The sequence below is a fragment of the Adelges cooleyi genome, unplaced genomic scaffold (assembly GCF_023614345.1).
Source record: "Adelges cooleyi isolate 19-005CV unplaced genomic scaffold, UGA_ACOO_1.1 ACOO_flye_CR_arks_rails_tigmint_CR_PRNA_8, whole genome shotgun sequence".
Taxonomy (NCBI): Eukaryota; Metazoa; Arthropoda; class Insecta; order Hemiptera; family Adelgidae; genus Adelges; species Adelges cooleyi.
Window position 1 is genome coordinate 6639506 of NW_026096513.1, and position 12914 is coordinate 6652419.

The 12914-nt window shown below is 28.4% G+C and overlaps 1 protein-coding gene and 1 long non-coding RNA gene across 5 annotated transcripts; one reads left to right on the forward strand and one right to left on the reverse strand.

Moving 5' to 3' along the window:
* Nucleotides 1-4354: 4354 nt before the first annotated feature.
* Nucleotides 4355-8221, reverse strand: LOC126845736 (zinc finger protein 761-like). 2 transcript variants are annotated; one of them, XM_050584604.1, is made up of 6 exons: nucleotides 8107-8221; nucleotides 7509-7724; nucleotides 6998-7123; nucleotides 6612-6830; nucleotides 5926-6201; nucleotides 4355-5348 (listed from the first exon to the last, which is right to left on the reverse strand). In XM_050584604.1, exons 2-6 carry the CDS (start codon nucleotides 7682-7684, stop codon nucleotides 4586-4588), a joined length of 1560 nt encoding a protein of 519 aa, XP_050440561.1. In that variant the 5' UTR covers nucleotides 7685-7724; nucleotides 8107-8221; the 3' UTR covers nucleotides 4355-4585. The 2 variants fall into 2 exon arrangements, with proteins under 2 accessions (XP_050440561.1, XP_050440560.1); XM_050584603.1 differs by having other exon boundaries at nucleotides 6992-7123.
* A 144-nt stretch (nucleotides 8222-8365) lies between these two features.
* LOC126845760 (uncharacterized) lies at nucleotides 8366-12082 on the forward strand. 3 transcript variants are annotated; one of them, XR_007686822.1, is made up of 5 exons: nucleotides 8366-8533; nucleotides 9190-9422; nucleotides 9940-10071; nucleotides 10597-10773; nucleotides 11752-12082. It is a non-coding gene; the product is annotated as an uncharacterized LOC126845760 (long non-coding RNA). The 3 variants fall into 3 exon arrangements; XR_007686821.1 differs by having other exon boundaries at nucleotides 9201-9422; nucleotides 11752-12078; XR_007686820.1 differs by lacking the exon at nucleotides 9190-9422 and having other exon boundaries at nucleotides 11752-12065.
* The last annotated feature ends 832 nt before the right edge of the window (nucleotides 12083-12914 follow it).

The window sequence follows — 12914 nt, forward strand, 5'->3', positions numbered from 1 at the left end:
ATTTACAAGGTAATTTATCACAATTAGTACATAAAATGTAATAAAATTATTTATGCACACTGAGACGAGGTACAAAATGTACATTGTATTAAACTAACATTTTTATTTCTAGCTAAATTTGTTAAATAGTACAAAAGCAAACGTTACGTTTTGTATCTTTTTTAAAAAAGTGTATACTAATACAATATTTATGGATTTTTTTTTAAGGAAAAGAAATTGTTTTTGGGTCATACCTTGTTTTATTATAAATATTTATAAACGTTTGGATTTGCTTGCATGATTGTATCATAGATATTGTTACAAATACATATTATAGCGAACATATTTTTTTATAAAATTCAACAATGGTATTTAAACAAAAGTTTTTTTACCTACGTATGTATTATGTTCTAGTTGATAAAATTTTTTTATCGTGTTCATATTTTCCGATCTCTTAATATATTAATTTAATTCGTCTTTGGTTTTTTATTAGTCGTAGTTAAGAAAATAATATTGTTTTAAATGTTCTATATAATCAAATAAATGTAATATTAAGTAATAATTATAAATGTTTGAATTAGGACACTTAAAGAAGAAAATATTGTTGCTTAATGTACTGTCTACTTAGAAAATACAATAATCTAGGTTTATAGTGTTGAAGTCACTTTTTAGATTTTTTCGTTATAAACATAAATGTTGACCATAACTCTTAAACCCTGAAACTGAGAATAAAAATTGAAAAAAAAAAAAAACACTTTCACCCCCCCCCCTCCTATGGTGGGCGCAGGGTTGATGAAATTTAGGTTTGAGTTAATGTGTAAACATAGGCATAACTCATCAACATTCTAAAAAAGTTGTTCAGCCGAGTCTGCAACCACGAAAGAGCATTTTCATGTCTCGTTGAAGTACCGAATAAATTTAAAATAGTTGTGGAATTATAATTAAAAAAAAAATTACATGGAGCTTCCAGTTACAGCATAAGGCCAAGGAGATAAAAAAATTATGTACAATCAAGTTTCTGGCTAAAATTGTAGTGTTTATTATCTGGCCAAAAGTAACTTAACAAAGATAATTAAATTATTTTGAATTTATTATTTAGTTCTATGTTGAACGTTGAACGTACAACATATCTTATCTTATCTCATATCAGGTAACGATTTTTTTGGTAACACTTTTTTTTGGTTATGTACCGGCTAATTCTCACCCCTATCTCCTACCCCTATCTCCCGTCTCCAACCCATCTCCGCGTGGTAACGCTTTTTTGATAACGCTTTTTAGGTAACACTTTTTTCGTTACGCTTTTATGGTAACGCTTTTTTCGGTTATTTGCCAGGGTTAAAACATGAAAATGTCAAAAATATTGACTGATTTCGACCGTTTTTGTGAAGATATAACAAATCAAATTTGACGGTTGAATAACCGGTCAAATCGTTCGAGGATTTTCATTTAAAAAAAAAAAAAACGTTGACTATAGATTTAGATATATAAACCTATTTTCAAACTAATTTCAGTCTTAGTGTACAAAACTGTTATTTGCTATAATTATTGAAACATCGGGGTTCTACGGATATGCAAGAAAATAGTTCAAACATTCGAATAGGTACCTAAACAAATAACAAAACAAAATACGCTAAAAAAACACATTATCTTGTTAAACAACGAGCCGTCAATTTTTGTATGGTATTCTTTGTAAATTTACTCTATACAAAAATATTATATTGTACCGTACCATTTTATAAAACATAATAGAAAAAAATGTATTATACACGAGTTTAATTTTCAAAAAATGGTAACTTTGTAAAATTTTAATATTAGACGACCTTAGAACCAATATCTATAATATGTAACATATTTTGACATTTTCATGTCTTAGCTCTGGCACATGACCGAAAAAAAGTGTTACCAAAAAAGCGTAACCAAAAATAATTAATAACGAAAAAAGCGTTAGGACATGGAGATGGGGTTGGGGGTGGGAAATGTGATAGGGATGGAGGTGGGAATGCCATGGTGGAACCCCATGGGTTGGGGGTAGGAGATAGGGAGTAAGAGAAAGGAGATAGGGGGTAGGAGATAGGAGATAGGGGTAAGAGATAGGGGACAAAATGTATTCGGTAATTCAACGAGGCATGAAAATGCTCTTTCGTGGTTGCAGAATCGGCTGAAAAACTTAATAACTACAGAAGTAGTCAAACATTCCTAACGGCTAACTTAGGTAAGTATGCCAGTGCGACCATATGAAAAAAATAACATGTTGTTATAAGACGGCAGGGTAAACAGATAATAGGTACATCAATGGGCTTGCCAACCGGCAAAACAACTACTGTATTTTTTTTATGATTCATAGGCCATAGCCACGATTATTTGTTTTTAAATTCAATATGAGTGTTTAACTTATATTCAACAAACAAAATACATATGGGTTTATAAGTTTTACACTGAAATCGCTAAAACAGCAGCCATTTATAAAAGAATAGGAATCATTAAAGATTTAAATTCCTGTATACCTATTCAATTGACTTACGCATCAAAACAATTTCATAATGAGTGTTACATTTGTTAGTATTTTTTTATACATGTTTCTACATTATTGTACAGCAAGACGAATTGTTGGAATTAAAGATGAGGTAATTTTGAATTTATTCTATCCAACTATTTAATTCTTAAAAAAAATAAAGTTTATTTATTAAACCTATTGAATAATAATAATTTGATCACATTGTGTACTCAAAAAAAAAAAATTTTGACATTGTATTGTTCTTACAATGGTTTGTATTTTTTTTATACTGAACATAATATGATAGTATATTTATATTTTATTAAATTATTTGATATAACAATGACGCTCCTTGGGGCAAGAGTACAGACACGTTTTAAAACAAGTTAATTAATTAATACAAATAAATACTAGGAACAAAAATCACTAACAGACTCATGCTGAATAGTTCAAAACAAACAAGCCCATTATTATATAATACTATAATAAACATATTTTCATTACCTATTGACTGTTGATTTACTTACCCATAGCAACTTATAACAATAGTAATTTCCCTATTTTGGGGGTTGTCCATAATAAAAAAGAAAAATTTGACTACAAATTTTTGTGAAAATTGTACGTTATGGTTCCTCTCTAGATCTACCTCTGACCTAGATCATAGATTCAGTGACTGAAATACTGTATTTTTCTTATCCCTGTATATTATAAAAGTACCTAATGTTCAAACAAAATCATAATAATTAAAAATACACCAAATATCATAATAATAGTAATAATAATATGATGATAGTTAATACCTATATCATAGAAAACTATTTCAACTATTTTGAACCTACTGTGTTCGTTTTTCCATGTTTTTAAACTTTTCAATGAAATATATACAGGTATTTTTAAACTTTTTAATCTCTACTTCAGAACGCCATGATTGATGAACTTATTACTTCTTAATCATTTTTGCTCAGAAACAATGGTGAAATTTGAATAGAAAAGTTAATAACAACGGAAAATTCTCTTTTTTTTTACACAAAACTATTTCAACTATTTAGATTTCCTACTATGTTTGTTTTCCCAGTTTTCCAACTTTTTTAATGATACATTTATTTTGGTAGAAAAAAATGTAGAAATTTAATAAGAATATTACATTAATATTGTTATAAATTATTATGTTTGCTTACATAATATGATCACATAGCTTACCATTAGGTATTTTTAAAACTTTTTGATCTCTCTTTTTTCCTTTAGAACTCCATGAATAATAAACTTAATACTTCTTAATAGTTTTTGCTTGGAAAACATTATGTACTGAGAAAAAAGCATTTTACATAACTATATTTATGTAAAAATAGAAATGAAAACGTTGTCGAAAACTATTAACGAATTAGGAATCGACTATTTGTAATAATATCTATAATTGTCGAGCTGTAATACCTTTTGGTGTAGGCTAATTAAAAAAAAAATAGTAATAATCGACCATATTTTTCTTATAAGTTAAAAAATATATACTAGGTGATTTTAACAAATACTGACTATGTCGACTTTCTAATTACATATGGGGTATAACATGTACTTAAATATATTTCAATTGAACATTAATGATAAAGTAAAAGAGTAACTGTGTTAATTGTTGTAATGTACATGTCGCCAATGGAGAGTATTAATTTAAATAAAATAAATAAAGTTGATGGACTATATTCAGAATGTAATTCAATAATAAGTCATTAACACACAGTTTCTTATTGTGTTATTTACTTAAGGTTCAAAGTTCCCTAATAATCAATTATCGTAATTAACGTTGTCACGTTTAAATGTGCTTACCAAATAATCAACTGTCATATAAAAAAAAAAATTGCCAAATGAATGATACAAAACAGGTATAAATAGAAATAAAAAATGTATATTCAAAACCAAATAATAAATTATATGACTAATAATAACAATATATTTATGATACAAATAATACCAATATCAAACTATCGATAAAAATAAGGCTGCAGAGTACTAACCCGCTTGTTAAAACAACATAATAATTAATATTACTTACAATTAAGTTTCTCATAAATGTGCCAACGTTTGTGCTTTTGTTAGATGTTATTTAAAAAAAAAAAAAATTCAAGCACGATGTATACTTTTAAATTTAATAAACATTTCACCAGCGTGCATGCGTTTATTATGTCTTGTGAGGTCGTGTTTTCGAGAAAACGATTTCGAGCACACCAAACATTTATAAGGCTTTTCGCCAGTGTGCACGCGTTTGTGTAGTGAAAGAGAGGATTTTACAGAAAATTTCATTAAACACACATTACATTTGTAGGGTTTCTCTCCTGTATGCACGCGTTTGTGTTGTTCAAAGTGGACTTTTTGATTAAATGATTTTGAGCAAACGTCACAGTTGTAGGGCTTTTCATCAGTGTGCAGGCGTTTGTGTTTTGCGAGAGTGGATTTATCAGAAAACGACTTTGAGCATACAACACATTTATAAGGCTTTTCGCCAGTGTGCGCGCGTTTGTGTACTGTAAGAGTGGATGTATCAGAAAATGACTTCAGGCACACGTTACATTTGTAGGGCTTTTCGCCAGTGTGTACGCGTTCGTGTTTTGTGAGGTAGGGTTTCAGAGAAAACGATTTTGAGCACACAACACATTTATAAGGCTTTTCGCCAGTGTGCACGAGTTTGTGTACTGTAAGACAGGATTTTATAGAAAATGATATTAGGCACACGTTACATTTATAAGGCTTTTCCCCAGTGTGAACGCGTTTATGTACTGTAAGAGAGGATTTTGCAGTAAACGACTTTAGGCACACGCCGCATTTATAGGGTCGTCCAATGTTGCCAGTGTATCCATCAGTTACTCCAACAGTCGTATGATTGACACTACAACAAAACGATAAACAATAACGTTTTACAAAAATTTATTCTTGTCACAGTTATACGCATCAAATCATTTGTGTTTATTAACATGTTTTCGGCAGCCGCCCGATCTGGAGAAGTTTTTAATTATTATTTATATTTAATTTACTAAAATTAATTTTAATTTTAATTAATATTGAGCGTGAAACTTACAAAATTTCATTACTTATTTTTTGCTTTAATGAGGATGTATTGTTCTCAAACTGACGTTTTTATTTCATTACTTTTTTGTGAGTCACAATATCTTTGTTAATTATCAATGTGTAACTATGGCGTAAAATTTTATAGACAATCGATCATCCCTAATCCTATCATTCTAATATTAAAAATTAAAATTTGTTTTTAAGCATCTTTACGAACAATGCATTTATCGATAATTGTGTTTCTACCATTACAGATACGCATCGTGGCTTTTATTTGAAAGTGAATTTATCACTTTCAGTTGTAATCATTTATATACACCAGATAATAGACTGCAAATTAGGCAGTAGGTACTTAAATAACGAGTGGCATAATGAATAATATGATCAATTTGTCTTACGTGATATTATTTTCAACGTCTTGTTTTCCAGAACTTTGCTGGGTTGTTGAGTGCGCACTATGTGAATGACTAATGTGCCAGGCCACTCTCCTTTTGGTCTCGAATGATTTTTTACACATATCACAGACAAATGACTGTATCTCCTCCAGATCGTTTTTTGTTGTTTGTACATCCGACAAACTTTTTTTTTTAATTTTAATCACAGATTCGAAATAATTGCCAACCCCTAGGTCGGTTTCTTCTTTGACTATAGTTTCGTTGCACGTTTCTCCGACACTAAAAAACAAAAATAAACAAACTCAAAACTGTAATAGAAAATAATGGCTACGATCAATGAATGTTAACATAGCACTGTGTACTAGTTGCTATCAGTGAAACTGGTAAGAGCAATTTCAAGACTAGGATCAATTATTATAAAAATGTCCTACACACATTTCTGGAACTTTCAGCAGGTTTAGTAAATATTTAAATGCAGACAAAATGAAATATGTAAAGTTTTTTGACACAACACTATTGGCTCTTCATATTTTTTTTGTTTATTTAAATTAATTTAAAACAAAAACTTGTTTATTGCCCTGTCCGTTATTCCTCCGAGCATAATGTCGTGCCAACAGAAAAAGTACAGTGACCCTAATATTACATCAAAATAACAATATAAATTATTTGTAATTTAAAAAAGTCATTACTAGTATGAAATCCCGTCGAATGTTTTATAACGATAATTTTGGACCGTTCCGCAACTATTATATGATTTTTCAAAGCAAGTCAGACTTGGTTTCATCATTAAGGCTTCGATAATGTTCTCTTTCGTATCTTCATTTTCTTCATCTATTCTGTTCATGGGACAGCTGTTATAATCATCAGTTTCTTCTTTAATTTCAACTTTAATTTTCTCTTCAGTAAATCTAAAAAATAAAACACATAATATGGATTTTAACTATAAGAGTTTCTAATATATTTTTTTGTTTTAGATTTGTAACTGAAAATACTAGGATATTCAGGGGTGGCCAAATATTATTATTAACTAACATTTATTTAAAATATTTGATTTTAAAAGTTATATTACTCGTACGAATTGCCATCGATCGTTTTTTGTTGCTCATTGTTTTCTTCTTTTTCAATTATGGATTTACAGTAATAATCATCCGTCTCACCTTCTTCAATTTTAATTCTTGGCACATCTCCTGTTTCATTAAGTCTAAAAACACAAAGAACAATATAACAAATTAGGTTGTTAACTTTAAATGTATATTTTAAGTAAAGTATTAAACTACAAGTGTTAGCCTCAGATTTTTTTTTTCTATATCAAAAACTGATATAAATTATCTATATCCATGATTGGCATTGGTAAGACATGATACATGAATATTTAAATCAAAACCTAATCGAACAAAACATTTACTTGGACTGCTGACAAATAAAAAACAATGAGAGTACAAAAGAAACTAACCTAATAAAAATATATTGTTTTTTTAAATTTTATTATTTATTTAAAATAAATTACAAACGCCTAGTTATCTGCTCTAGCTACCTTTATCATGTTATAGTTTTTTTTAAATAAAATGTATTTCAAATCACGTTACTTATAAGAATCCTCGTTTATTGTTTTTTTATCGTTGTGGGTTGTAAAACAACTCTTATATGTTTTTTCAATGTTACTCGGTTTTGATTCTTTCACTAAGGCTTCAGTAAAGTGCTTTTTTGTATCCTTGTTGTCTTCCTCTATTTTGATCAAGGTACCGCAGTTATAATCACCCATTTTAATTTGAATTCTTGGCTAGTTTCGCACTTCTTAAACTCTAGAACACAAAGCATATATCCAATAATTAGCATAATATCTCATAATGTATATTTAAAAATGACTCTAGCTGAAGTTTAATCTTATTTAAATGAATCAATGCGAGCGAGACGTCTTAGTAAAAAAGTCCTAGATATATGACCAGCAACATATTTCCATTAGTTTACCAACTTGTTTGACAAAATACATAACAACAGATCTGTAGACTGTAGGTAAATTACTAATTAATTAGTATTTTTTATTAATAAGAATAAATACAAATTATATAATCAATGAAAATGTTTGTCGGTACTTATTATTATTTAGATATTATGAAGCCGCTTCCAAGGATACGACCCATAGACGTGAATACACAGTTGTGAAATTACACACTTAATACCTACCAATTGTGTTTTTAAAATTATATTTAAGTTCTTGTCAACACACAACGACGACACAACTTTTCGAAAAATCAACAACGAGCGCTTTAGATGAGAGTTGTGAATGCAAAAAAGTTACAGACAACAATCTAGTTGATAATGGTGTTTATGCGTGTGCGACAATTAATGATAACAACCAAATGTATTTACCTTCACTCCGTTCTACCTCTGACCATTCGATGGCCGCTGTTATCACACGCATAAACATCATTATCAAGTAGATTGTTGTCTGTAATTTTTTCGTCTCACCCAAAGTGATCCTTATTGTTCTTTTAAAATTATAACATAATTGTGTGTTTACTGTTCAAATATTGCTAAAAAACATATTATTATTAAATGTTAAACTATGTTTTTACGTCCATGGAAACTGTCTCATAATGGCTTAATAATAGTAAGTACCGACAAACGTTTTTATTTAATATATAATTTTTATTTATTCTAATGAATTTATTAGTTAGTTATTTACCTTCCGTTAATGGATTTGATATAACGTATTTTGTTAAACAAGTTAAATTATTCACATACATTCATTTTTTAACTTAACACTTTTAGCGTCAAAAGCACTATCAACGGTCGTAGGGATGATAACACTTCTAGTTTACAGCTCAGCAAGTGCTACCTTTTTCTAATGTAATAAATTTACTTGTTGATCACAAATAACGCATTGGAAATGTTTTCTATTGACTTATTTTCAAGAAGAATTAAATTTTTTTCCTTTATAAATGTTTTTTTGTAAAAAATTAATACCAAATTTTAATTTTTTGGTCCAGTAAATATGTGATTTGTTTATTTACATTAGTAAGAATAGTATTTTCTTTAAAAAGTATGGTGAATTTTTTACTGACTATAAATAATACAATTTTCTAATATTTTAATCATTCGTCTCATTACGGGATCAGCCTTCTAGTAGTGTGAATCACTGGTAAAACATCTAGGGCTTTTTAGGCCCCACTCATATTTATTTAAATATACTTACACTGAGGTCTCGGGCTAAGGTCATTTTGATGGATTAATTATAAGTTCTTATCTTAATTTTTAAAAATAAAGTTGTATTTTAGAGTTAAAGAAGTGAGAAACTAGCTAAGGATCAAAATTAAAATGGATGATTATTGCTGTGAGACTGTGATCAAAATAGAGGAAGAAGATGAAAATAGGAAAGAACAAATTACCGGAGTCTTAGTGGAAAAAACAAAACCGAAGAACATTGAAAAATTATATTATAATTGTTCTACAACGACCAAAAACAAACCTCAACAAAATATTAATGGAAATCCATAAAAGTAATGTAATTTATAATTAAAGAATTTGAAATAAATTTTTTTAAAGAATAGTAATAAAAATAATAATAGGTACTAGTTAAGGTATCAATGGGCATTCCATGGTGAATAACTAAGTGAATAACTAAGAGTAAACACCAATATTATGTTTTTTTTTAATCTAACTTTACCTAACCAGTCTAGTTCCAAGCAGACCCTGACCGAACCAAAAAAAGCGTATTATGTGCTTTGAGAAATATATATTATTTTACAATATACTAATGGCAAAAATGGCAATAAGCGAAACAGAAAAAAAAAATTTGGTTTGTTTAATGTTACTATTTTATTTCATACTTAAGTAAGTCATCTCATTAAACGGAAGTGCAACAAATTAGCTACCTCCCATGAACTATTAATTATTAATTACTTATACATTTAGAGGAAATAATTAAAATGCTTAGTAAGTTATGCCGTATAAGGCTACAAAAAAAACATTGTAAGTTAACAACCTAATTTTTTTTAATGTTCTTTGTGTTTTTAGACTTAATGAAACAGGAGATGTGCCAAGAATTAGAATTGAAAAAGGCGAGACCGATGATTATTACTGCAAATACATAATTGTAAAAGAAGAAAAAAATTAGCAACAAAAAACGATCGACAGCAATTCATACGAGTAATATAACTTTTAAAATCAAATATTTTAAATAAATGTTAATTAATAATAAAATTTGGCCACCCCTGAATATCCTATAAATTTCAATTACAAATCTAAAACAAAAAAAGGATTACATACAGTTTTTGTATCAATATTTTGTAATAAAAAAAAAAAGATTACTGTATAGCTTTGATTTTTGGTAAGGACTTTGCTTTACGTATGAAACAATAGTACTCTTTCTTTATCATAATTACTGGTTGTAAAACACTCTACGCACCCCTAGAATTTCTACTGCAAATTATGTTAATTATTAAAATGTATGTGTTTTGCCTACATTTGACTTGTATAATTTTTACAAACGACCATTGGCAACGTGTTTGATTTTTGGGAACACCCACTAATTTATTGACATCTATTGAATGTACCAATTAACCAACAACATTAACGAACATAATAAATAGTCGGCTTAACTACATGACCGCTGAAATTATTACATTAGAAACTTTTATAGTTAAAATCTATATCATGTGTTTTATTTTTTAGATTTACTGACGAGAAAATTAAAGTTGAAATTAAAGAAGAAACTGATGATTATAACAGTTTGAACAATATAGATGAAGAAAATGAAGATACAAAAGAGAACATTACCGAAGCCTTAATGATGAAACCAAGTCCGACTTGCTTTGAAAAATCATATAATAGTTGCGGACGGTCCAAAAGGTTCGTTATAAAACATTCGATTTCATACTAGTAATGATTTTTTTAAAATACAAATAATTCATATTATTATTTTGATGTAATATTAGGGTCACTGTACTTTTTCTGTTGGCAAGACATTATGCTTGCAGGAATAACGGACAAGGCAATAAACAAGTTTTCGTTTTAAATCAATTTAAATAAACAAAATGTTAAACAAAAAAAATTTGAAGAGCCAATAGCGTTGTTTCATAAAACTTTACATATTTTATTTTGTCTGCATTTAAATATTTACTAAACCTACTGCCTAATTCGCAGTCTCTCATGTGGTGTATATAAATGATTACAACTGAAAGTGATAAATTCACTTTCAAATAAAAGCCACGATGCGTATCTGTAATGGTAGAAACACAATTATCGATAAATGTATTGTTCGTAAAGATAATTATATGCTTAAAAACAAATTTTAATTTTTAATATTAGAAGAATAGGATTAGGGATGATCGATTCACTATAAAATTGTACGCCATAGTTACCCATTTATTATTAATAAAGATATAGTGACTCACAAAAAAGTAATGAAATAAAAACATCAGCATTGGCGAACCAGTCAAGATATCCAAATGGGAGTAACCGCAAGGCGTGTAAATACTCTAAATATAATACCCCATTCAAGTTTTAATAATTTTTTTTTAAATCATCAGTTTATGAACAATATCTTCTTTAAAATCGACATTGTTACTAATAAATAATAATAATATATAAAAATGATTGGCGCTTGATCTGTTGGACTGTCACTGTGAAAGAATAATGGACTTTTGTAAGTTTCTCGCACAATAATAATTAAAATAACAATAAATTTGAGTAAATTAATTATAAATAACAAACAAAAAATCGTCCAAATCAGCAGACGGCTGCCAAAAACATGTTAAACAAAAAAAAATTGTTTGCTGCGTAATAATATGTTTTTGTAAAACGTTATTATTTATTGTTTTGTTATAGTGACAATCATACGACTGCTGTAGTGACTGATGGTTACACCGGCAACGTCGGACGATCTTACAAATGTGATGTGTGCTTAAAGATATTTTTTAAAAAATGCCACTTTGAACGACACCAACGCGTGCACACAGAAGAAAAACCTCAAAAATATTTTGTGATAACCTTTTTCAATAACTTAAAACATATTGCAAAAATTAAAAAAAATGTCAAACAAAAATTGTTTATGACATAATTTTCTATTAAAAAGCCCTCTAACAATTTTATTTATCGTACATAATATTACACATGTAACGTGAGCTACATGTTACATATTATTTTAGCTTCGGTGCGGAACTGAGAAAGTATTGTTTTTACAATGATGTGTTTTTATTTTTTTAATTTTATTTTTGTGTCTGGACCCACGAAAATATCATAAACCCTTTCCCGTAGATGGGATAGAATTTTTTTCTTTATTTCACTTTTTAAAGCAAAGTTTTAGAGATTAAGATCTGAAAATTAGACCGAAGGTAGATCTAAAATGGAACTATAACATATACAATTTTCTCAAAAATCTGTATTCAATTTTTTTTTTATTAAAAGGACGCCACACCGGCCATTTGTAAGTAGTAAAGTATAGGCAATTTTTCGAAAAATCTTAATTTAGAGTTTGAACTAAAATGCATACTTATTAATACAGTAATGAGGATACTTTGTGATTGACATTTTTTTTGTCAGACTATCACAGTCATTTCTATAGGATATATTACAATTTTTTCCCTTCAAAACTGCTTTGCGCGAATTTATTTTTCTCATGCTTCATATATAGTTAAGGAAAGAAATTCATACATATTATTTATGACAAAATTATCTGTGTTCCATCATCAGTATTTTTTCGATATACCTAATTCAACTAACACTGTATAATTTTTAAAAAAGTCAAAAAGTCCTTTCTTAATCATTTAATTGTTCATTAACTGGTTAAAATATTTAAAAAAGGGCGATGGTAGAACACAGACAATGGTGTTGTTTACCTATATTATGTAAAAATGTGGTTTCTTAGTTTTTATTATAGCCTTTGTAAAATTAATCCGCGCGAGTCGGGATTTTTGAAGAAAATAACGGGTGTGTGACGCCCTCTTATGGAAAAACATTAAAAATAGGGTAAATTTACACTTTGGCCGTAG